The following is a 20,965-nucleotide window of genomic DNA, read 5'->3' on the forward strand; positions in this document are numbered from 1 at the left end:
ACAGTCCTGGGCACGTACATGCACACATACATGGTTATTGTTAAATTGTAAATATCGTAAGAAGGTATATAGTGTGATTTAATATCCCTATTAGCATGCCTCCAAAGCCCCAACTAGAGATGCTGCACTGTGCTGGGCTGAACACTGTGCAAATATTGATGGTTTCTGTCTTGCAGTGTTTACAATCCAAGAAGGAGCCCTGCACCAGAGCTCTCTGCTACGGTTTTGTTATTTGTCTTTGGAAACGAATTGTATGATTTAAAGCATCATAAATGAGCATGTCCTTTCTTTTGCCAGTACTAGGAGAGAAATTACTTTACAAAGAGCTGTGAATGCTAACTCCTATACCTAAAGACTTTATCATCCTGACCAAGAATTAGTCTTTTGATATAAAGCCAAAATCCAATACTCTTTCTGCAGCTGTAATATACTACGATAAAATACGGTCTCACGGTTCCCAAACGCTTGCCAGGTAACAACAATTCAGCACGAGCAGGGCAAGGCATCGCTTTGCTGCTCCTGAACGGGGACGCGCTGTCAGGTAAACTCACTCTAAGCCTTAACGGAAGAGGCTGCTCCCAGAGCCACCATACTGATAAGACAGGGATAGGCGGTAGTGGCTGTGGAGAAACCCACAGCAGGAACCAGGTAAGTTAACATTACACATGTACACAGAACGAGCAGATGCTATAGGAATGGCTCTTGGCCCGACGCCAAGCGCGCAAGGCGGCTGCGAGCGCCTTGCTGAGGGTGTGGGTGTTTGGGAAGGAAATGACAGTTTCTACAGCTGTGAGCGTCGGCGTTGGCACGCAGCTTGGCTGTACCCTTCCTCCAGGTGAGGACAAAAACCCTGCAAGGGGGTCAGGAGCTGCGCTGACCCTCAGAGTACAGCCGGGCGCTGCCACCGTCCGTCATGCATATACAACTCCAGAGTTCAAAGGCAAAGTTGCAAAAGACTTGTTGTTCCTCAGGGTGCTCTGAAGATTTATGTACTGTCACCTACCCGGGCAGTGGGAGATGTTTACCCATCTCCTGTGTCAGCTGAGCTCAGGGAGCAGTAATGTGATTACAACACTTGTGTGCTCAGAAATGCTTTCTGGCTCCTCATATCTCCTCACCTGATCTCCAGGACAGCTCACCAGTGTTAAACAAAACCCCAACGCCAAAACACCACCCAGATCCAGACCATCTGAGGTGTGGGCCCAGAAGCATCTCTAGCATTCCCCTTTTCCCCTGCCATTGCAGCCCTCAGTTTCATAAATGATATTTGTTCTTCCCACAAGCCTTACCTCATTTGGGGGCAGGAGGAGGCTTAGGGTCAGGGGTGTCACCCACAGGCAGGTTATACCTGCAAACACAGGAGTGCACGTGGAAGGACGGCCTCACACCGCAGCCACCACCGCGTTGCTTGCCAGAGCGCTTCAACAAGAGCCAGAAACTGAGATTTAATCTCTTGGCCTCTCCCTCTTCCCCACACGGGGAAGCTCGTACCTTTTTATTGCTGCCCCCACCGCTGTACACACAACGCCCGGGGGCCGCCGCCAGCGCTCCCGTCCGCACTGTGCAAACACCGCTGCACCCTTTCTCCGCACAGAGTAGTAACAGCGCAGCCCTCGTTCCCCGCTCCCGGGAGCGATGCTGTGAGCACCGAGCGGCGACTACAGACGGTGTCCCAAGGTCTGGTTAATGTTTCAGCACTTGCCCATCACAGGTTGCACTTTGAGCCGTATGCAGAGCGTTATTGGTGATCCTGGTGTTTATAGGTAGGTTTGTTTACACCAACTGGTTGGGGGCCTTCTCTTTTTTAAGAGGAGGCTGACACCAGAAATCTCATGTCATGTCAAAGCACCTGATCTCCACCCACACTAGTAAAAAAAAGGTAAGCTTTCTGCCATCAGCATGACCTTGATTTCCATGGACTTTGGGGATTTTTTTGCACGTGAGAAAAGGCTGCAGCACCACCGGACACCCTGTGAACAGCCGACGGGGCAAAGTTCTTGTTTCCTTTGTAGTGAAAAAGTTCAGGGCCAGATTTTGATTATCACAAGGAGTAGTAAAGTACATAGAGCAGAGATCGCACATTGGGTAAGAATTATCACCGAGGTGAAAAAAAAAAAAACCAAACAGAAACAACAAAACAAACTCGTGCCCAGCTGAGGCAGTGCTGCCTCACATTCTGGTGTGCACAGCCCCGTACCTGCGCGGCACACGCTGCTTTTGAAAAATGCCGGGCTGTGCTCTGGACACAGCGCAGCTGCCCCTGGCACGGCTGCCAGGGAGTCCTGCCAGGGCTGCTAGGCGATGGAGGGCTCATCCTGCCCTTTTGACAGCTTTCTTCAACATGCAAATTAAAGTAAGTCAGGTGAAGTACCAAAGTCCAGTGTCATGTCACTTCGCTTGTGCACACCCACACACACACAAAAAAAAAAAGCACAGGGAAGAGATCAAGAGATCTGTATTTTTATTTTGTAGCAGGACCTGCTACCCTGAGCCAGTGTTTGGATGTAAAATGCAGTTGTTTCAAGTGTAGTAATGGATGTACTCCCACGCTACACCCAACCTGTCTCTTTACAAGGATTTAAGTACTCTTTTACAAGTCTGAGAAAGAGGCAAATTCATATTTTACACAAAATTCAAGTCCTGCCTGACAGCTCCCCAGCTGCGGGCTGTGCCCCCACTGTGTTGTTGCTGTGTCCTGCCTTGGTTGGGCTCTGGTGCAGCCTTGGCTCTCCTCAAGGTTCCCAAAGAAATTGTTTTGTCTCTTACCACCAGAATCTTCCACCCCCGTGCAAATATCCCCCAACTGGCAAAAGTCACGGGGATTCAGAGGCCAAACATGAACATTGCAGTCGCTGTGGCTGTCTGGAGAAAAATACAGCCAAAGGACCAAGTTTGCAGTCTCTGCTTGTAAATGCCACCAGCGTACATGAGAAGAGCTCTGAAAAATCATGCTGCTCCAGGCTTGCACAACCGGGCGGCGAGCAGTGAGGGGTAGAAGCCGTGGGAACTGGCAGCAGGGTGACACAGGAGAGCGTCAGGACTGCCAAACTATTCAGCTGCAATCCAGAAACTGAGAGTCGCAGCAAGAGCCATCTTCCCCCCTCCCCAGCCCTGCAAAACATTCCCTCTCCTAGAAATTTGCATAAGCCTGTGTACATTTCCTGCAGTCCTTGGGCAACAGATAGAGTTGTGGTTCAACAATTTACAGGATCAAAGGCAGATTATGATCCTATTGCCAGAACAGTTAAGTTATTACACATGGGCTTTTTAGATATCATTTCTTAAAGATCAAACTCTGATGTATCCCAAGGAAGTAAGTTTAGGCAAACCATAGCTGAGGAGTGAGAAGGATTATTTATTTTTTTCTTATGCATAATTGAAAGGTTTATTAGGGCTTTCTCAAAACCCGTAGCTCGCATCCTGCACCCAGCCAGCGCTGACTGGCCGCAGTTGAAAACCCCCAAGGTGGGTCTCTGGGGCTGCCTTGCAGCAGGGGATTTTCTAGGGCAGAAAGCGTGTCCCGCGGCGAGGGAGGCTCAGCCAGCTCTTCCTTCAGTGGCAGAAAGGGCTGAGGCACCAAGGGCTGAGCTGCAGCTTTTACAAGCGCCTCGCCGGCGAGTTGCCCGCTCTCCCTCCAGGCCCCTGGCAGCTGGAGAAGAAGCAGCGTGTAATGAGCCCCAGGCGGAGGGAGCAGCTCTGGGTCTGCAATGGCAGTTCCCCGGACCCTGCCCAGGGAGCCCGCCAGCGCTGGGGAAGGCACCCAGGGCAGCCCGCTTCAGCCCCAACCAGCTAGCGACTGCAGAAGAGGGCTGGGGTCAGGCAAGGATTGAAGGCCAATTTTCAGGGAAGTAGAGAATCCGCAGTCAAACTCCCCCCGAGCTCAACAGGCACCACGGAGCGGCAGGGTCACGCAACCAGTGAGTCACTTCTGGCAGACCGGGAGAGTCTGGCTACTGTGGGCATCAGCTGGTCCACGCTCCCCTCCTCGCTCCTCTGAGCCTCTGGAAGGAAATCTGAGCTTCTGTATCACTGCATGTGAAAGGAAAGGAAAATAAATTTATCACAGTGGAAATACCTGTTGCTTATCAGTGTAAACAGAAGGGAAAACGATGCCACCCTCAAAACCTCCATGGGTGCTGCTTATTTAAATTCAAGTTGTCACACAAGAGGAAGCTCAGAGTGGTGCTGGCTGTTGGCACACTCCCCAGCTGGGTTTCACGTGCTGCCCTCCCTGAGACTGCCAGCACCCTTCTGGACTGGGGAGCTGCATCATTTCTGCTGCTTCCATGTGCATGTCCAGTGAAGGAATAAGGTGTTGCAGGACTGAGTGGGAACTGGAGTGACCTGCATGCCCACGTTCCCGCCACCTCCTCCTTAGGGTCCAAAGAGACAGCAGGGGATGCCACTCTCCCTTCAGAGGGTGACTGGGGACATTCCCCCCCTGCCCTAAGTGTCGTGGTGACAGTAGGTGAGAAATAAGAGCAGGTGTCTCTCAAAAGACTCAGCACATCTGTTATTTTACCAATTGGGCAATGAAGGAGGCCTTCTGCATCTGAGCAGCCTCCAGGAACTTGGGGACAGTCTCCGGGGCCAGCTGATAGGGTGACAGCAGGCAAGGAGATGAAGTTGGCTGAAGCTGCTTGTAGCAGGACAGAGGAAGCAGGGACCAAGGAGGCCTGGTTTGGTAGAGGAAGTGGGGTGGAGGGACTGGTAGCTTTACAACAGACAGCATGATGTGCTTTGTGAATCTATACACTCAACGTAGATATTTAGAGGAGTTTTTTTCCATATATCACCAGCTAAGGAAGAAAGAAGGGGAGGCTTCCTTTTGAGGAAGCCCTTGGAGAAAGTTGGCAGCACATCACTGGAAATACCTTGGCTGAATGCAAGCCAGCTGAATTTAGCATGAAGAATGAGTTGCAGCAGCAACTGCCTAAATAGCGTTTAATACGATAACCTGAACTAACCTTTTAGTCAAGGTTGGCAGAGGAATGTCTGCTTCACACCTCACCTGGTGGGACGTCCACCTGGGGAAAGCCCATGGCAGCAGAGCCAGGACTGCGTGCTGAAACCAGAAACGCCATTGATTCGAAACTAAAAACAATCCCTCTGTTTTTTAAAATGCCCAATAGATTTTATTACTATTTGCTTCTCTCTTCAGCTTACCCCCGTCACAGCACAGAAAGCAGAAGTTAGGAAAAAGCCAAGCTATCTACACAGGGAAGATGTGCTTCTGTCATGAACAGAAGTTGATTCATTTGCAGCACGGCGAGATTTGCTGTTGTGGTTAGTTTAGGGGGGTAGCAAGAATCAGATGACTTTCAAAACAGTACAAAACTAGTCAAAATAATCTCTAACCTAGTTAAAGGGACTATGCATGATATTATGTAAGCACTCTCAAGTCAAACAGGGAGAGAGATGGTAGAGGGAGATTTCAAACAAGGAATGAGACCAGAAGTACAAAAGAAAACAAAATTAGACATTCAGCACAAGGTCAGGCAATCAGAACATTGCAGGCTAGAAAAGGAAGTGAAATTACAGGCTCTGGCAAAACAGCTGAACGCTTACTCAGGAAAATTACAAAACTGTTGTGATCCCTACCATCAGTTATGTGTCTGCTATCCAGAACAATTTCCAAGACAAGCTACACAAAGTCATAAAAGCAAGCTGGAGGACATCATGTTCTTCCCACAGTCAGTCAAGTGATTTTTGGGTTTTATATATAAATAAAAATACCAAGACCATATATACAGTGTGTCCTTACTAGAAAATATATATACACACATATATATACACATAGTTTCTTGGTGAAATATACAAGCTGGTGGTAAATTACAATCAAGATTGCCTTTTCCATCAACAGCCTCCAAAGGAGAGGTCAAAAGGCCGAAAGCCCCCAGCCAAGCACTAAAATCTATTCACCAATCATCAGAAAACAAATTTGCTCCTGCAAAAGAGCGAGGACACTAGAGGCAAAGTTGAGACAGGAAAGAACTCTCAGTTTTATGCTGCAACTAGATAGGACACATCAGTTAACGAAGCTAGATGGTTTATCCCAAACGTAAGCCACTCCGGCCTTAAGTGTTTGTTTGTAGAAGAGGAAGCAGCAGCCAGCTTGAAGTTTCCCAAAGAGCTATTAGACTGTAGGGACTTCAGAGGCAGGACTAAACATTTTCTGTATATTCATTGAATACTATACTCGTAAAACTACAGGCCTCACCATTGGGAATTATTTCCTTACAACTGATAAAAATGAATATTCTCAAAAAAGAAGCTGAGCCCTGCCAACCTGTGAAATGTCACTGATGGAGGAGCTCCAGGAACACTTGCCAGGGCAGTGTTTCCCCAGGAGCGTAGCAACGGTGCAGAAAGGGGGAGACTCGAAGAAGCCATGCAAACATACACACCTACTGCAAAACCCACAGCTCTGCCATTGACCAGCTCTCGCTGCAGTCAGGTCCATCCTCTGGATTTGTCAGCTGAATGATGTGATAAAAGGCTTACAACAAAAACCATGTGCAGGGTTTTGTATGCCCAGACAAGGGTTCTTTGCTCCAAGAGGTTCACGTGGTTACACACCTACAGACAGGGCTCACTGCCGACAGCAGGCACTGGCTAGGGAGCAGTTAGAGAAAGAGCCGCAGGCCTGGTCTGTGGTCCCAGAGAAGCTGTCCAAGAATAAACAGGGTTAGATAGCTGTCAGCTGTACTCCTTCAACCCACAAGCTGCCACCTGCTCCTCAGCTAAGTGACTAATTCAAAGCACTGCTACTACCTGTGTGCATCTTTACAGGTTTATTACTCATGGAGTAAGCAGCTGAAAGATCAACACTTTGTTTGTCAGTAGAAACACATGAAATCTGGCAGAATCCTGCTACCCAGTGGAACAGGGATTGGCTGGGAGGCAGATGCGACCTACTCATGTCTGCATCAGCTTCAGGAACCATGAACACAGCGAGGCAGCATTACAGAGCTACAAAGGGCTGTGAAGTTTATCTGTTGTCGGAAGCTACCCTAGTCTGCAAGCCTGTGTAGCAAGACTTGTGATACTTGCTGGTTTTGGTCCCAGATTTGACACCTCAGAGCTGAAGGTATTAGAAAGCTTCAGAAAGAAAAGGAAGTTTAAGGCAAGCAAAGCCAGTTTCGAAGGGAAAGGTGAGCAAAATGGCTAAATGCCACGGCTCTGAGCTGTCAGCAGGAATGCATGCAAAATTTAGATGTAGAAAAGTAGTCCAAGTTTTCACTTGTAGTATAGCTAGCATCACTTTATGTGATTTTCTGTGTGTGTGGAACACCAGGCACCCATTGTTGTGATAGGGACCAGAATAGACACTGAACTGCACACAGCACACATGGATGCAATTATTATGTCTGGAACAGCAACAGCTTTAAGTGACGTTTTACTAGAGAGAGTGGCTAATCTAATCTCTTCTCCTTCAGTCCAAACACTGGAACTCAGGAGAGAAGAGCCTGCTGAACCAGCGAAACAGGATCGAGACCTAACAACTCTGGCAATTGGTGAACAAGAAAAAAGTAACGTCCTGAGAAGTGAACACGGGCTGCATTCATGCCAGTAATCCCTATTTGGCAAAAGCCAGGAGGGAAGTTGACAACTGCAAAATGCCAAGAAGAGGTAGAAAAAAAGAAAACCCAAATGAGCTTTAAGAGAACTACGAAGTACTCCAGGAATAAGTTTGAAGTGTTAAAAGGAAACTGCATAAGCGCTGTGAGAAAAATGACGAATGGAATCAGACTTTGACAGGCAGCACACAGTTAACTGCAAATGGCCTAAATACCACAGGTATAAAAGTGACACTTCACAGGGTCATGGTGCACCTGGGCTTCCAGCTGCACTGCACCTTCTGCTGGCTTGGCTTCCCTCCTCTCCAAGGGAAAAACTGTGATCATTTCCCACCACCACCCACGCCCTCTCTCCCCAGTTTCTGCTTACTTTCTCCTGCCACCCTTTTCCAGTGAGGTTATTGCCTGCACCCCTCTGCCTGGGCAGCAAAATCTCTCCGACCACAGAGCCAGCATCACCCAGGAGCTTGCAGATGGCTGCGCTGCCCTGCTGAAGCGAGTTATCCTGATTTCGAGCTCTCCCTGCGCCCCTTCCCTCCCCCATAGCACGAGGCCAGCTGTTAGAGCTTCAACGGTTTTATAGACGTGTACATTGACCTCATGGCAGAAGCTGGGAGATGTGTGGGATACCACAAGCCCCTCCCAAACAGGCAGCGAGACACCCCCCCCCCATGTACACAGGCAGCGACGCCAGTCTGAAGTTTCCCTCCCTGTTGCAATTATTTTTGCTCTGCGCAGATTTATCACATGCAGCTGCCACAACTTGTTTACAAGACACACAAGCCATGAAAACAAGCTTGACGAAGTCTGTGTGTGAGCTGTTTTCCCTGGCAGAGATTTGTCATACCTCTTCGCTCACTTACGCCCTGGCTGGCCATGCAGTCTCCAGCAAGGCACAGCAATGCCTTCCCTGCATCTTCAGAGTCATCCCAAGCGTGTGTTTTCAGGCACAGGTCAGGTTTTGGCACAGCTGCCTTGCGATTAGGTTTATCACTACTACGAGAACAGCAAAAAAACGCCCACATTGTACCATTGTTTCTTTCTGCCGCCTTTTTTTTTTTTTCTCCATGGTAAAATGTTTCCAGAAATAGACTTTTCCTTTGATCTACCAGGGATGAGTGGCTAGAGCATGAAGCCTTTGGTTTGCCACTAGGACTCCTGCTCAGTTCTGGATCCCAGCTCTACCTGATGCCCTACATCCACCTACTGTTGATAATTTTATCTGGAGTTACTTCAAGGTTCTGCTCTGAAAGAGTAGGCTCAGGCAAACTTCAATAGCCTTCACCAAAACTATCAGTGCTAGATTACAGGAAAGCAGAAACTCCCTTTTGATATTATTTTAGTGGGTACTCAATATGACTCATTTTCTTCCTCCAAGTTAAATAACACCTCAGGGTAGGGAAAAGCTTTTACACAGCGCGCCAGGTGCTACTCAGCCAAAGGGGTTTGGTTTGTGACTACAGCTGAACTTCTAGGTGTAACCTTAACACAAGTAATAATTAAAAAAAGAGAAAAAAAACAACAAAACATTGGCCTCAAGCAAAACTGGTCACAAGTGAAGTCCCCAGGGTAAGTCAGTCAGCAAAATGGAAATGCAGTGCTCATCACACAGGCAGGACTTTGGTGCGCAGTCACACTAATGCCATTTTGTGTGGCATAATGGTAAATGAAAACAGCACAGAGGCCATAGGCTTTTACTTTCAATGAAAACTGTTAACCTGAATGGCAACAGCTTTCTTCCTCATCCTATTTTCATTTTCAGTACTGCAGCTGTTCTAGTGGAATTACAGAACTGGTCAGCTCAGCCAGCAAAGCTCAAAATTTTTTTTTTCTGAACTTGCTGACGTTCTTTTTATTTTAAAGGGCAGAGTAACGAAGAGATCTCCAAGAATGCCCTTTAATGATCAAAGTCCCCCCACTTTTTCTCTACCTCACAGCACACCAGCAACCTGCTTTGGGAAAGGAGGAAAAAAAAAAAAAACAACCACCACCAAGAAAAAGTTGAACTCAAATCAAACAATGCAAATATATTTGCATGAAGTTGTTTTTCCTTCGTCAATGCTTGAGGCGTGGGCGTAAGAAGTGTTGCAATAACGTTCCTTCCTGCATGTGGACAAGGCAGCACCTTCCAAACCTTTACCACAGACAACAACTCCTCTTTGGCTGTCTAGCACCCTTTGAGGACAATCATCGATGCCACAAAAGGATGTCTATTGACCAACTTTCCCCTCAACATTGACCTCACAGTTATACAAAAGTGTAGTTCTGTTTTATTTTATAAATATCCATTAAAAAAACCCAAACAAATAACTAAAAAACATACATAGGTATCCCAGGAAAAATAGCCTATAAGCATAAAGTACAGACAAGACACAGGGCTCTTTCTGGACACACATGCTATATTCCTTGAAGACAAAGTATACAGTCAGCTCTGGCTACGTTCAAAATTACTTTTTCTAGCTTTATTTCAATAGAAATTATTTTTTAAAAAATTCTATATTCATGCAGTATATTAGGATGAGTCTGTTACTGAAGCTGATGCAGACATGAGTAAGCCACAGTGTTTACTATTTGTCTTTTTTTTTTAAAAAATATAATCATTGATTTTGAACTTGAAGGTTAAAGAAAGGCAGAAGTTCAGTAGAATTACATAGAGTACCCCAGAGACCATAGTATTTCTGACGCTAAAGATAAAAGCCACAGCAAAGCAAAATGCATACTCGTTGCAGTCTGCTTATTGCAGTCTTCTACTCACAAGGATATCCTTAAATTAATCAGCTCTCCTGCTCCGCAAAGCCATCCCCCGACCTCCCAAACAGACAACAGTTTTGTTTTTAAGCATTAGCTGGAACCAACTTTTTTCCCCTAGAGGTCTCTTATTTCAGTGGCATTGGAAGGATAAGGGTGGGTGACTGACATTCAAGTGGAAATGTGAGCTGCAAGTCTTCACATTTTTCAGTAATAAGTAATTCTGACAGCAAAGTCCTTTTCTGAAAGGTAACTTAGATTCTGTTGGCCAAAATACACATCCCGATACAACAGGGATCTCTTCTAAATCTTGTCAACCACTTGTTTCACGTATCTCACCAAGACCTGGCTCCCAGAACTCAGACTTCAACACAATACAGTCCCTTCCATTTCAGTCTACTAGAATTACTGAGTCAAAACCTTGTCACTGCTAGTCCAAGAAGAGGTAGAGTGGGACCCTTATCCTCCCTCCTCAAAGTTTGTCACCAGTGATGTCTAGGAACTGTATCACAAAGACCTGCAAAGAACACTCATCCAACCCCTCTTCTGGCCTCTTCATTTCATCTTCAGGAGAACTTCCCCATGGGCTGTCACATCTCCCAGTCCAGAATTATTTCTAGGAGCCAAAAGCTGGACCTCAGAGGGGCCTAAGATATCCCCCTGAAATTTAATGAGACTTGCTTACATTTGGCCCCTTTAAAAAAATTCAACATAGGAAAACACAGGTACTTCTGGCTCACTTTTCAGCATTCCTTTAAACATCTGGTTAACAACAATGGCTAGCATAGCTCTCTAAACCAAACAAAGTCAGTATGAGCTCAAAAATATTTCTGACTTCCATGTATTTCAAGAGTAAAGCTGTGTTTTTTGCAAAGCTCGTATTCAACAAAATACTCTGTATGCATCCATTTTTAAAGAAAATATTTTATTACATTATGGGAAAAAAGCATAATCATCCAAAGTTCATATTGTTAAAAAAATTGAGAATTTATTTTAGACAGCATGTCGGTATATTCTGTTCCACGTGGGAATGATAAGAAGACTCTATATTGTTACTAGATATTGCACAGTCTGAAAGAAACAAAAACAAATCACATGATCTTGGGAACCATCTCACATTATGAAAAACCTACAAAGAAAACATAAAAAAAAACCCAACACACAATCCTTTCTTTCTACAGTAGCTTTAAGTTTATAATTCTTGGAATGACCGTATTCCACTGAAGACCATCTCAGTGACAGGAAGCTTCATTTCAGCAATCCCTTGTGCAAATAAGAATAATAAAAAAAATAATAATAATGCAGTGAAGTCTTTTGATATTGTGTGGGTGGCAATAACCACACAGCTGTGAGATCCCTGCCTGGAAAAACAAAACGGGGAAGAAGGAAGAGGAATTTAGGCCATAAGTTTCGCCTGCAACTCCATCTCTGCAGCCCTTTTGAGTGCAACATCCACCAGTAGCTGAAATCCACTAAAATCCTGATTAAGGTCTGGTGGGGTTGGAGGAGGAGTGTTAAAGAGCCCACTTTGTGCATTTGCACCAGGTCCCAGTTTAGATGCGTCCTCATGGTAGGAGAGGGAGTTGTCTGTGAAGCTGTTGGCCGGGGGCTGCTGCAGGTCCATGGTCTGGCCTACATCAGCTGGCTGGCAAAAGTGGAAAGGAGCGTCTTTCAACGCAGTCACAGTTGTGTGGCAAATCACCGATGGCCGAGCCAGGACCGATCCCGGGGAAGCCGGCTTGGAAGAGGACAGAGTCTTGCCGAGCGGTGCGGCAGCGGGAAGGAAGGCCGTCTCCTCCAGCAAGGGAATGTAGTTCTTTGTGCTGATGGAAGACTCCACCAGGCCGCCCTCGGGAAGCTTGGTCCCTCGCCGTGAGATAGTGAACTGATTTGGGTCTTTGCCATCCTTCCTCAGCATGTCAGGTAAAAGCCTGCGGCGTGCATTGATAAACCAGTTGCAGACCTGGGAATATAATGACATCTTAATTTCTACCTTCATTCATTTCCAACTACGTGCCATTAGAGTCGTTGGGTTAGATTAATGAATCCCTCCAAGCAGTTTCCTCAACTGCAGAACAAAAGAGAGACCTAGTGACAGGTTCTGACATGCCTGGCAAAGGCCCTTCCCTCGTCCTGGCTCTACCCCCTGGCTCCCCACTCCTGTTACAGAAAGCCCCAGGATATCTGAAGACTGCTAGCCCGAACAGAGGGGTTTAGCCTTTAACTCTGTGCACACACATTAACCTATTGGCTATTGTTCCCGACGCTTAGGTTAATTAACAACAGGAAAACCTTTTCTCTCTGAAGGGAGCCACTCCTCCCACAAATAGTTACTGATTTTCCTTGTTCAACTGACTGTGTCGACAGACATAACATGAATTACCTCATTTAAGTTTGTCCTTGTTTAAATATCAAACCAGTTTCCTGGGCGATACAGGATAGTTTATAGTTTAACGGCTTTTTTCTGTTTACTACATAAAGGAGGTCGTCTTTATGATGTTACATTAAGGAAATTTTACTTTATAGCCAATTACGAAATTTGTACTAACGAATTAATCTGGAAAAATGAAGTCCAGAAGCCAACAGGAGGGCTCTATATTTAGCACCTCTCCAAAACAAATCAGGGTTTACCCAAGTTCTCATGCAGCCACCTTCCCACAAGGTGGAAAGCCGCCAGGTAGCCCACCAAAGATGATCACAGATGAGAATTATGCATCCAAGGGACCTTGGCAGCTGCCGCTGGTATCCCAGGACGAGAATCCAAACTAACCACGCAAAAGCCTCACCATACCTACACTAACACACTTGAGTACCTCTATCCCATATAGGTTGTTCCACTGATCTTTATGGAAGTCATCATGCACATAATTATAGACACGCATGTTCTACAGGAATGAGCCTCAAGCCGCAGTTTTAGAAGCAAAGAGTTATATATTAGGCTGCATATCACCGTAAAACCTCTGTTGACAAATAAATACCTTCTTCTCACAATAAATTATGTTATACAGACACTTTATGTCTTTTGGGGCCCGATTCCTCAAGAATTAGCATGCATGCTTGAATTCATGACTGCCTGTTCTCCCGGAGAAGTAATTTTATTCTCAATAAACAAAGATCATCATAACACACGAGTCATTTGTATTTCTCCTTACAAGTGCTGTCAGAAGGAGAGTGAGTAAGAATCAAAAAAGGAAATCTCACATGCACTTGTATCAATGACTACACCACAAGTAGATTAAAAAGAAAAGAGAAAACATCTCCTTTTGAAGCAAGAATTACTTTTTTAAATACCTGTAGTGTGGAAAGGTGTGTTTGTCGGGATAACAGCGCTTTTTCTTGCTCTGAAGGATAAGCATTGTATCGGTGCTCATATAGCCAGTCCCGAAGAATCTGCACGGATTCCTTGGGCAGATTGCCACGTCTCCTCCGTTTGCCTGAGCCAGCAGATGAGGAAAGATCCAGTGGGACATCCATAGTGTCATCATCCTCTGTTTCACTGCCTGATATTGCAACTACACCTATGATTATAAGAAGACAAGAACAATCAGGCTCTTAAATCCGTAAACTACTTAGCTCAAGCATTCTGTGGTCCGGACGCTTTTTATTACATAAACTGACTTTACTATGAATCATGGTGTAGCCTCCTATACAGGAGATTTGCCTGTAACGTTAACTTGTCAAGCTGTAGCTTTTCTGTCAGCTGAACAAAAAGTAGCACCAATGATCTGTTCCTAGGGGAATTCTTCTCTGCAAACCCTCATTTTCTTGTTCCCCTGGCAACCCTTTATCTACTGCATGTTATCAGATAGCTTCTATCTAATGCCAATATTGTCCAAATTTGCTTGCTATGGTATGCATCCAACACTTCTCTTCAAGGATAACTACCCAGTGGCTGGGCAAAAGGTCAATAAGCAAGAACTTAAAACACCCAACTCAAGCAATGGGTTATTTAATTACTTCTTAACATGCTGATGCTTCCACTCCTGGGAGAGACAGCTTGTAGATGTTGTAAGTTTATAGCTCATGCCAGATCTATTAATAAAAACTAATGGAACAAGAAAAGAAGAAAGAGGGAAAATTGTGTCTGACCCCACTCCCGAGCAGATTTTCACTTGAGAAAAAAAAAAGTGCAGGAAAAGGAAAGAACCAGGTGCCTAGTTTATCAGGAGACAGACTTCTTAAATTTAATTGCATTTCCGTATCAAAGAACTATTATCACTTAATGTTTGGGTGGGTTGGTTGGTTTGTTTATTTGCTTTAAATGTACCACTTTGCATCCTGATTATTTTGTCAACTTCACGGTTTTCATCTCCTATTTTAATCTGTGGAAAGGTGTGTTCTGTGCTACACTTACTACGAAGACTCCAGATTTACAAGTCAACTGCATACCTTTCCTTCAACACAAAGGAACAGATTTCAAAACTTGATTATCCCTTTATACATACAACACACTACTAGTAAGATGAAGCTATGGTATGTAAATAAAACTCAAAAAAAAAAAAAAACCCAGCAAGTGTTCAATAGTTAGGAAGACTCCAATTCTACTCCTTTGGTAGGACACACAAGTCACTGAGGAAACAAATAGTACTGTAAAACACAAAGAAAACCATGTTTTAAATACTCACCGGGTTAAGCTCAACAGAAATTCTAGGAATCCTACAAACTATATATAAATCCAAGTAAGATACCACCCATTTTCAACTAGTACAATTTAATATTAATTTCAAGTGAAATTACATTGGCTTTCAGAATGATTTTTTAGAAACAATAGAAGGAAAACAAGCCCTTAATCTTTCTGTGTTTTGAACTTAGATTGGGGGGGGGGGGGGAACAACTTTCTCATTCATAACACCGAAACTAAAAACCTTAATAGTAAAAAGAGGTTAAATGTCAAAAGTAAATTTTTTATGTGGACAACCACCCATAATTCAAAATTCTGTTTAAGGAAACAAAGTCAGCCCTAAAATACAAGAAGTGTGCCCGTGAAAGTATAAAACTATAGTTATATCCATAAGTAAAGAAACAGAAGGAATTTTAATGTCATTTAAAAAACAAACAAACAAAATCCCACCATGCAGAAAGAAAGAAGGTATGTGTGCAACTTTTCCTTAACACTGGGGGGCGGGGAGCAGAGGAGGGCCTTTCTCCACGCTTTCAAACTTTAGCCAAAGCTGACATGGTAAATTATTCTTTCCTTCCCTTATTTATGAATAGCTCCAACATCCTTAAATTTAGTTTAAGTTGTCCAAATTTCAATCCTTATTTTTGACATGCAAGCATTCCCAGCAGGACGATCAATCTGCAATTTGTCTGGCATAGTTACTTCAGTAACTTTAGTATTGTTTTCATTCTCCCAGTTGCTGATTTATGTAACCAACAAACACCAACCGGACACACCAAATTTTTCCTGTGATGATTAGCTACATAAATTATCCAGTCATGGAATAGGAACAATGGGACAATATTTAAATAGCCAACACAAGATAAACTCCAAATTATGTAAACAGGTTCTTAATTCATGTAGAAAGTATGTCAAGTTTGCTTTAAAGTGATTCCGAGCAAACTGCTTCGTATTTGTCATAGCTTCACGGAAAATGCTGTCATGCTTGCAACCTAACCTGAGAACATGCCTCACACAATGGGCTCCTGGAGCCATGAGGAGCACTTGTTGGAACAAAGATCCTGCACAGACAACACGATGGCTTTGCAAAGCAGCTCGCCCCTTTCAAATTCAATTTAAAAAACTAGCTAAAACTAGCCTACGCTATCCAGCCAGTGTTTGCAAGTGTGTTGTTCTTGTTTGTCAGAAACCAGAAGTGTTGCAGCACTTCAGTGGGTTGGGTTTTTTTGTTTGTTTTTAAATATAATAGGCAGCAAGACGGGACCTTGGAAAACAAGGAGCAGGGCAAACAGTGAGGGCTGCAAACAAGAGGGAAGAGAAGCCAAAGAAACTACTCCTATGAGAAAGTTAGGTGTCTAATGGTTTGCGAGCCATATTTACACAGCATAACAAAAAGTTCTCCAGACGCACACCACTTCACCTGGAGCAACCTCTCCAAGATCTAACACTCAGCTAAAAGACTCCACAGGCACATCCCCAAATCTGAGAAAACTGATTTGACAACAAAGCTTCTTCTGGAACTGCTGCTCTTTTTTCACCCAGGAAGAAAAAAGTGACAAAATACTGCCTGAAAGCCAGCAGCATAAAAACGTTTCTCTGTTTTGCAAATGTGATCTTTCGCTAAAGTAAAAGTTGCCATCTGACTAACCGTAACCTACCTAGCAAGAAATGAGTCAACGGCAGAGCCCGCCCTTTGACCCGCTCGCTTAGTGTGTCATATTAATTGACACAGTAAGTTAGTGACACAAAGCAGGTCTGGTTGAGCAGGAAGCCCAGCGTAGTTCAACTTCTCCTCATTTAAATGAGCTCATTTAAATAGACGAGCAGCCCTCTGAACTCGTGGCAGGTCTCTCCGGCGCGGTACAGAGCGCGCAGCGACAGGAAGTCATGGCTAGAAATCTCGCACTTCCCCAGCTGATACTTTTTACTAGAGCAGGAGCCACGTTGTTGCTGTCAAGGCTCTGTTTTCATTAAAGCATTCCTGCTGATTACAACCCAGCTTTGTTTTTCCGTCTTGTTAGTAATCAGGCTATTCGCTGCTGGTTTCCTGTTTTAACAGGGCCCAACTGAAAAGGCTTCTGGCCAGGCTCCATGACTGGACCATTGGCTTACTGTTATTTACACCCAGAATAAAGGCTTTGGGACACGACCAGTAGCCCCAGCTGACCTACTAATTTATTTTGCCTTAAAAGCAGGCTAGCACCAGGTTATTTTATGTCTTCTCCTAAATACTTTTAATCTAAACAGAAAAACTGCTTTTACAGGACTAAATTAAAGCAGCACAAGTTCATTTGCAGAGAGGTCTGAGAAACAATACAAAATCCCAGTTCTCCACTCCTGCCATCACCACTCAGATGAGCAGAGTCCACACTATTAATGACCTAAGAACTACATGATCAGCATCTCTTCTTTATAAATTACTTTATCTTCCTGGCTTCCCAGCTGAAGTCATATACATGATTGAATGCACTGTTGCATCGTATCACAGCTCAAAGACTTTACCGGTCTTCCCGTAATCAGCTCAGGGAAGATTACACCTAGGATCTCGACTCTAGGCTCAACACAGCCGTTAGCAGCTTGAAACAACCTGAGTAAAAAAGTGTAGTGATGACTAAAGTTGATTTAAAAATAAATTACTGCTACTTAAGAAGGCACACTGAAATACTTTGAGGGGGAGGACAAAGTATTTCGAGAGGCTGAGACAAATGAAATGGAAGTTAATATTAAAAATTTAGGCTATCGGGGGAAAAAACAACAAAAGCAAACAAAAAAAAACCCTATCCCATTGTGTCGAGGAAGAGCTTCACAGAGGAAGTGGCAGAAGCCAATTGTTATTCAAAACAGGACAAAGTATACCACAAGGAACAATCTCTGCCCTCCAGAGAGGGGATGGACAAAAAGCACCTTACGGAAAACCTCCCACCCCAGGCCCTTAGGGCTCTCTAAATTTCTTAGGCCGGATTTTTTTTTTTTTTAATGAGCTCAGAAACAGAACCAGCTCCCATCTAAGGCCCCGATCCTGTCGTAACCAAGTTCAGCAGGATTCCCTACGTGTATAAACTTGAGCACATGCCTGTGTCTTTGCGAGATTGTATTCTAAACCAGCTAATTAACAAGCTGAATATGTTCAGTGTGATTGCTATCACGTTATTATTTGTAAATGAAACTATCCACAGAAGAGTCCTCGGGGCTTTAATCCACAGCCTGTTAGCAAAAAAAAAAAAAACACAACAACAACAAAAAAAACACACCAAAAAACCCAACACACAAACAAAAAACCTAACTAAAAATTAATGTGAATTTAAAAACCAATAACAAAAATAAATTAGTTTAAAATTATGCATAAGTAACCAAGAACTACAAGGATGCAGAAGGGAATTTCCACAGTAAAAAAAAATACCCACACCTTTTTCTCTGAATAAGTTTCATAACTGAGGAACCAGCTTATTTGTTTTCCTCTGCTTCTCACAGCTTGCGCTGCTCTGTTGCTTCTAAATCGGCCAGCCTCGGCCGTGCTATACATTTTTTTTTTCTTTAAACAGGATTTTTCTGGGAGTGCAAGCAAGAAATCCGTAACAAAGTCACTCTTTGAAACTACTTGAATGAGCCTCAAATGCCAGGTCACAAATAACTACAAGCCCAACCTTTAATAAAACAAAGGCACCCTAGCCCTAACATCTTTTTAAAAGTTTCCGTCTTTGTCTCCGCACCTTTTAATTTCTGCCACGCAAACCCCAGGCCCATGGCCCCTCTCAAAAGTTCTCCCCCCCGCCTGTCACCTTTCATTGTTTCCATTGTTTCAGCCCAGGACTTGCAATCCTCCAAGCAGATCTTTCCCCCTCTCTCACACACATGCACGCACACACAAAGCCCTACACATGCATACCTAGAAACTACGTCAGCGTTTTTCACACGCATTTATTTCGGGGGTGGCAAGAACAACAGTTGAAAGTGCAGGGAGTTTGGTATTTCACCAACCAGAAGCTGCCCTCGGGGAGAGAAGTCTGAACAATGGAAGCAACAGCAGACAGGAAACCAGCTCACCACTGCTGTGCAAATAGGGAGCATAGGAATGTCCTAAAAATAACTGGGCTAAATTAATTCAGTGAAACCTTAAAAAAAAAAAAAAAAGGGAAAAAAAAAGGAAAAAACCAAACCTGCTTGCAATAAGGTTAAGAACCTCAACCTACCTAAGAGGACTGAAACATTTTAAAGTCAATGCTGTCACTGTCTCTAGGCACAGGCGGCTGAGCTTGGTATGCAGCACATGTTGTAACCTAAAAATCCGTGCAGCTCTCGGGCGGGCTGAACCGCCCCGCTCCCGCCGAACCGGGGGCGCTTCGCTGCTCCCCACCACCCTGGCCCCGCCGCTGAAAACTTCGCTTTGTGGCTTCGCTCCCTTTGTGCGCGCTCCCCTTAAACGAGCGGCACGTCCAAAGCTCCTGACGAGGGCTACAAACCGTACGAGTACAGCACGTTTCCAGCAGCCCAACGCTCTCACGAACTCCATATGCCTTAATTGCTCCGGGGACGCTAACAATGAGCGAGGCTGCTCGGCTCCAGAGCCGCAGGAATGCGTAGTAGGGCAAAACCAGCACAACTCTGGAGTACTGAACATGCGCACTGCTCCCCTCCAACCCTCCACTTTCCGTAATTTAATGGGCTCTGAATGCCAAACACCCTTCAGCCACGCTACCGCCTGCTCAGTCCCCACAAAAACGCTGCTTCGCTCTAAACTTCTCCCCAGCCAGCGCAGGGGGGTTAAATCGGAGGCGGCGTTCGCGTCTTTGTTGCCAAGCTTTAATTTAAAGGCACTTGAAGCACCACAAGCGCAAAGAGTAACAACCCTCTAACTGTAAAGTTTGTCCGGTTGTAAATTAACACAAAGAAAACTTAAAGAACCGTATTTTTACAGGGAAAAAAAAAAAAAAAAAAAAAAGTCTTCCTCCCTCTAACCATAACTGTGTTGAAACTTTTTGGGTTTTTTTTTTCCTGTTTTAAGGGATAAAAGGGAAGGAAAAGACAGCAACTTTCAGCAAAACAACGCAGCCGAAGGCGCGGACGGGCTTGAGACCCTCCCGCCGAGCCCCCCGCCGGCGTGCCCGCTCCCACCGCGAACAAAGAGTTGTCGGACTCCCGCAGGTCGCGGCGCTCCGAGTTGCGGGCGGCCCCGTTTTCTTCGCCCCAAGTTGGGGAAACGACCCTCACCCCCCCACACACACACCCCCCGGTACCGGGACGGAGGGGCTCGGTGCGGAAAAGCGATAAAAAGCGTTTTAGCGGCGGAAGGGGGGAGAGAGGCTCGGCGGCGGGAGCGAAAACAAAACTTCGCGGAGGCACAAAGCGAGTGTTTTTGACAGGGAGCCAGCGGCGCGGAGAGGCGGCCGCCTCCAAACAACAGCCCCGCGTGTTTTGTCTGGGAGCGGGGCATCCACTGCCATCTTCCAAGGGAGCTGGGGCGGGGGGGTGGTGGGGGCACCGGGGAGAAAAAGGCCGAGGAGAGAGGGAAAACAAGAATCCGTCTGGTTTGGCAACAGCCCCCCCCCACTTCCCCCCCCCCCGAGCCGTTCCGGAGGGTGGGGGGGCGCGGGGCACCCCGGTTTCTCCCAGCACACCCCATCACAACTACCTTTTTTACTTTTCATCTTGATCGCCAGGAGCGAGCCGCCGCCAGACACCCCGCACACCGACCCAAGTTTCTCTCCCTTTGCCGGACGCTGCTCCCCCCTTTAAACTCGGCGAGGAGGAGGAGGAGGACGACGACGACGACGACGATGAAGAAGACACCAGCGCGGAGCCAGGCGCCCGGTCCGGGGCCGCGATGCTGTCAGCGGGAGCCTCAGGGTTCTGCTCCCCCCGGCGGTTTTTCTGGTGCGGGGTGGGCTTCCCTCCCCCCCTTCCCTTTGTTCCCTTCTGCCGGCGTGTTAAAGTGAGGAGAGGCACGGGAGGGAAAGGTACACAGCGCCCGCCCTCCCCCACCTCCCCGCAGCGAGTACGGGAGAGTAACCGAGCGCTG

At 45.6% G+C, this 20,965-nt stretch overlaps 1 protein-coding gene across 2 annotated transcripts; it reads right to left on the reverse strand.

The window, feature by feature from the left end:
• Positions 1 to 11,724: 11,724 nt before the first annotated feature.
• Positions 11,725 to 20,594, reverse strand: TGIF1 (TGFB induced factor homeobox 1). Of its 2 annotated transcripts, none has more exons than XM_086472724.1 (3): positions 20,579 to 20,594; positions 13,620 to 13,846; positions 11,725 to 12,291 (listed from the first exon to the last, which is right to left on the reverse strand). In XM_086472724.1, exons 1-3 carry the CDS (start codon positions 20,592 to 20,594, stop codon positions 11,725 to 11,727), a joined length of 810 nt encoding a protein of 269 aa, XP_086328850.1. The 2 variants fall into 2 exon arrangements, with proteins under 2 accessions (XP_086328850.1, XP_086328849.1); XM_086472723.1 differs by lacking the exon at positions 20,579 to 20,594 and adding an exon at positions 18,660 to 18,744.
• Between the last annotated feature and the right edge of the window lie 371 nt (positions 20,595 to 20,965).

Source organism: Leptosomus discolor, chromosome 13 (assembly GCF_034619465.1).
Source record: "Leptosomus discolor isolate bLepDis1 chromosome 13, bLepDis1.hap2, whole genome shotgun sequence".
Lineage (NCBI taxonomy): Eukaryota > Metazoa > Chordata > Aves > Leptosomiformes > Leptosomidae > Leptosomus > Leptosomus discolor.

Bases quoted from the DNA above. Each gene is read 5' to 3' on its own strand.
- TGIF1 (XM_086472723.1), bottom strand. From the start codon at position 18,744: ATGGAAACAATGAAAGGTGACAGGCGGGGGGGAGAACTTTTGAGAGGG. The intron at 13,847-18,659 runs GTGCGGAGACAA...TTATAATCATAG, and splicing joins TGCGTGGCAGAAATTAAAAG to GTGTAGTTGCAATATCAGGC. The intron at 12,292-13,619 runs GTATTTAAAAAA...TTATATTCCCAG, and splicing joins CACACCTTTCCACACTACAG to GTCTGCAACTGGTTTATCAA.